Below are 4,763 nucleotides of genomic sequence, written 5' to 3' on the forward strand. Positions count from 1 at the left end.
TTTTACCTACTCATGTAGAATAATATACTTTGTGGAGTTAGAGATACTAATATTTGTTTACTTATATCTGAATATTATCCTGGGATTAGGTTTGGGAAGTCCGGGGGGGTGGGGGGTGGGGGGTTTCTCATATAGCATTGTGTAACATTTGTGATGTTTTTTTTTATGATGAAAAATAATAAAAACTTTATATTGGAAAAAAAAAAAATAACTGAATCCTATTCGGATCTGATTGGCTCATTGCCAAAACAAGATGACACCTGATTGGCTCTCTAAACATTCATGCTCATTGGCTACAATCAGATGAAGGAAAGCTACCTGATATCAACCTAAGCAAGTTGTGCTTCCTTTTTCTGGTTATTTGGCTATAACTTTTCATAGAATACAGTACATATAATTGAACAAACTTTGTTGCATTACATTCTTGATTAAATTATCTTTCCATTGATATACAATTTTATGGTACTACTCAAAAAAAAAGTGGTGTTATTAGCCATCAAACCTCAAAAATACAATTTTCCCAAAAGGTTTCCACAATTTTGGCCACTACTGTAGATGTTCTGCAGAAAGATAGAATATTGGTGATGTGGTGTCATTGTGAAATTTTGACTAGGGAAAAAAGGGAGAGAAATCCATCCATTTTCCTCCTGTGTTAATGCATAGTCCATTAGGCAGGCAGCATGTTTCTAGAGAATTCAGCTCTTCGTTAGTAGATTTTGTTATGACTTTTACCAGTACATCAGGTTTGTCCATTTGCGTTTGATGTATAATACCATTACACACCAGGGATAGTGCTAGCTGATTTCTTGGCATGGCTACCTCAGTAACTTTTTACTATGCTCTTCAGTATTCTTTGTGGACATTTGAAGTTAGCTGTGTCTGCACATTTATTTTCTAGTATCCATTTGCAGTAATGGATACTGGCATTGGCAGGGGGTTGGAGCAGAAGATCTCCAATCCTTACATTCAATGCTTCTGCTTTATGCAGAACTTTGACAGGAAATAATTGTGCACTCTATGGCACCTGCATGTCCAGACAGGAGAAGCATCTCAATTTGGTCTTCATCAGCTTTTTAATTGGCTTTTCTCATAGAAAATGTTCCAGCAGTTTCCACCAGTTAACAGTTGGAATCTATTATCACTTTTCCTGTCACGTTGTTGCTCCAAATGTTTCTTCTCCGAGTAAAACTTCTCACATTCTCCAATAAAGATTTTTTTTATATTTGGAAACTCTTTTGCAATTTTTGGGAACCTGCCTAAAATAGTGTCTGCCATTTTGATACATTTTTGTGCAGCCATTGTCATTTGGACCATGCTTGATTTATAGAGAATTAATCAATCATGTTTCTGCGTTTTGTTCAGTCATAACTAGTAGATACAAACTCTCTCAGTCACAGGAGCTTTTAAGCATCCTTTTAATCAATGATGGGAACAAGCACACATGTACCCACTAAAAGACATCAGTTCAGAAACAGAGAAGAGCATAATGCAAATACTACATTGTTTTAATGTTCTATAGTGCATTTTAATTGAATGTCTGTAAGCCGCTTACAGTCACCTTTGGAGATATGGGTGGAATATACTGTAAGTTTAATAAATACTTTGGTTGATTTCTTTTGGATTATTAGTTTTAGAATCTTTCTCCTTTTATTTTGGAGCAAAGCGATTCAGTATAGCAATAGACATGATCAAACAACCTTTCTGGGTAAATGGATTTTTAATCTAATAAACAAATATAATAATAAATAAGTAAATAAATAGATTTACAACAAAAGGGATTTAAATTAAAAGAAAGCAGGATAATTTTATTCTCTCTCTCTTTCTATCATCATCATCATCACCACTAGACTTTATTTTTCCTAGCTAGCAAAGTATAGCAATATTTAGTAGTATAAATTATCTAAATACTGCTTTTAAAGCAACTGGAGATTACCTCAGCCCTTAAAGTGGACTTTCCTACTCCATATTTCAGCAGAATTTCTCTTTTGCACATGTTGTTAAAGATGACCTCCTATTCTCTTCCTAGATTTTTGTACAGTCATTTTGTCCTTTCTTGTCTCTTTTATTTCTGGTTTCCCTTGTCCCACTTCTCAATTCTAACAGCACTTATAACACGGTCCAGGCCTTTTTGTGTGTGTCATGGGTATAATTCGTATATTTCTTGCTTACCTATCTGGAGACCTAATCCCTGAAGAGTCATATTTTTATGTTTGTGAAAAATTTAGTTCAGTGTAATTTATCAAGAAAAAAAAAACTCTGCACAAGATTTTTGGGTTAGTGGGCATACTTCCATACTGTCAAATCAGTAAGGAATTCTGGCCATTTAAAGTAATAAATACAAACATTAAAACAACCCAATAAAATACAAACACAAACTCCCAAATGACTAGATTGAGGATGAAAAGAACATAAATATAGGAATGACAATAATAAATGCCCACCCCATCCAACAGCAATGCTTTAGGCTCTGAATCTCCAGACCATGACTATTACACTGATAATAGCAATAGCACTTAGACTTATATACTGCTTCACAGTGCTTACAGCCCTCTCTAAATGGTTTACAGAGTCAGCCTATTGCCCCCAACAATCTGGGGCCAAGTTGCCACTGTCCACTGAACAAGTCCAAGAATACACTCAAATAACATAATGATTCTGAATGGAGACATGCCACCCCATTTAGAAGCAAAGCTGAAAATTCACTGACATCAGAAGAATTAAGTAATCCCAGACTTGTCATAGTGAATTTAATTCAGTCTTCCCAGGCCTGAACATCTTCCAGGATTGGGATATAATTTCAGTAGCCTTATTTGGTTTACCAGGGGTTATGATGTTTAGTTGAGAACCATTAACATCCTGATGGTACCTGATTCATATCAACATATGACTTTGCCCAAGGATTTCATTTAGAATTTAAGGAGAAGAATTGAGAGCATTGAGCCCTGAAGTATCTCACTACTCAGTGGCTTCAAGCTAGACTTCTTGACACCCATCAACACCACTTGGAACTGACCATAGAGGAAGAAAAGCTATCCTAGCACCAGCATTCCTACTCCCAAACTTTATAGATGGTCTAGAAGAATACCATGACTGGTATATTGAAACTGCTGAGATATTAAGAAAAAACAGGAGAGTTCACCACTCTTGGCCCAGCTCCAGCAGAGGTCACAAACAAGTGTGATCAATGCTAATTCCATACTATGCCTTGATTTGAAATTCAATTGAATGCAGGTAATTAATCTCTTCCAGGTCCTCTGGACCCACATTCTTCACATTTTCTGGATGAAAATTGTCCAGAACCATTAAATCCAATGATCGTTTCTTGAGGGCAAGTAGGCACACCATTGCCTCCTTCAAGCCAAGTGAAACCATCCTCTTCTCAAGGATAAATTTATTTATTTAACCAAATGTCACCTCTCAGGAGACCAGGAGGGAAAGGCACTAAATAAGCAAGTGACTGGATAGCATGTCTTGTCTACTTCCTCAAGAGTCACAGAGCCAAGCATTTCCCACATAACCAAACAAATCCATGCCTTGGTCACATCCACAGATTCTTATCACCTCAGTGAATCTGAACAATTTTATCCATTAGATGCATAGAGTAGTCTTCATAACAGCCTGTGTAGATAGTCTTGTGACTCCTTCCCAGCAGGGAATGGATCACTTTAAACAGGATTGATGGTTGGTTATGTGTGGAGGCACTAACAGTAGGAAAATATTTTGCTACTCTTCTTCCCATGAGGTAATCCAAAATATGGGTTCTTACTGATGCTTGGTGAGTCTGTTCTTTTCTCCAACAGTGCTCTAGAAGTCTCTATTGTCTTTTATCACTTCCAAAAACCAAGGAGCAAGACTCTGTTCTTTATAGCCAGATTTTTCTCCCTAACAACAGCAACTACCATGTTTCTCCAGAATAAGACCCAACCAGAAAATAAGCCCAAGCATGATTTTTCAGGATGCTTGTAATATAAGCCCCACCCCCAAAATAAGCCCCAGTTAAGATCGTCAGCCAGACAGATGCATTTAGTACCACATTTCCCTGAAAATTAGTCCTAACCAGAAAATAAGCTCTAATGCGTCTTTTGGAGCAAAAATTAATATAAGACCTAGTCTTATTTTCAGGGAAATACAGTAGGCATGTAGATTGCAGCCTGATCTACAATATGTGCATATTCATGGGTGAGAAAATAATAGTTCACATGAGTCAAAAAGGCTGGGAAAATTGATGAGGCAAGACATTGATAAACATTAGTTATATAAGCAGGAGAAATCATTTAAAAAACAAACAAACAGGGAATGTAAAAGAGACTTAGAAGGTTTAAGGTTAAGATCTGATTTGTTGGCTAGGCCCCCTGTGAAATCTATTATAAAATTCCAAAACTCAAGCAGCTGAGGTGGGATGAAGTGCTGATAGATTGGAAAACAGCCTCTCACATCTAAACCTCACAAACTTTCAGACTGACAAATCACAAACAGAACTATTACAATTTGAATATAGCTTTCAAATGAGCAAAAATAAAATTGGTTGGGCTATCCAAGAAGGGTGACATCGATATCAATATCATGCATAGGAGGGTCTTCAGGATCCTAAAGTGCAGGTTGTTTCTACTCAGCTTCTGTTGTCTTTCAGGGGAAAGCTTCTTGTTTAGATATAAGGCACGCATGGTATTCTAGCGGTTAAAATGTTGGGCTTGTCAACCGGAAGGTTGGTAGTTCGAGACCGAAACACTGCATGATGGGGTCAGCTTCTGTTCTTGCCCCAG

The 4,763-nt window shown here is 37.0% G+C and overlaps 1 protein-coding gene across 1 annotated transcript in view; it reads right to left on the bottom strand.

The window, feature by feature from the left end:
- LOC107297175 (atypical kinase COQ8A, mitochondrial) overlaps nt 1–3,345 on the bottom strand; it is an 11,671-nt gene extending 8,326 nt beyond the window's left edge. The window contains exon 1 of the mRNA XM_015826537.1: nt 3,200–3,345. Within this exon, the coding sequence (XP_015682023.1) occupies nt 3,200–3,345 (146 nt within the window). The remainder of the gene's footprint in view (nt 1–3,199) is intronic.
- Between the last annotated feature and the right edge of the window lie 1,418 nt (nt 3,346–4,763).

The sequence above is a fragment of the Protobothrops mucrosquamatus genome, unplaced genomic scaffold, assembly GCF_001527695.2.
Source record: "Protobothrops mucrosquamatus isolate PMUCROS unplaced genomic scaffold, P.Mucros_1.0 scaffold_210, whole genome shotgun sequence".
Lineage (NCBI taxonomy): Eukaryota > Metazoa > Chordata > Lepidosauria > Squamata > Viperidae > Protobothrops > Protobothrops mucrosquamatus.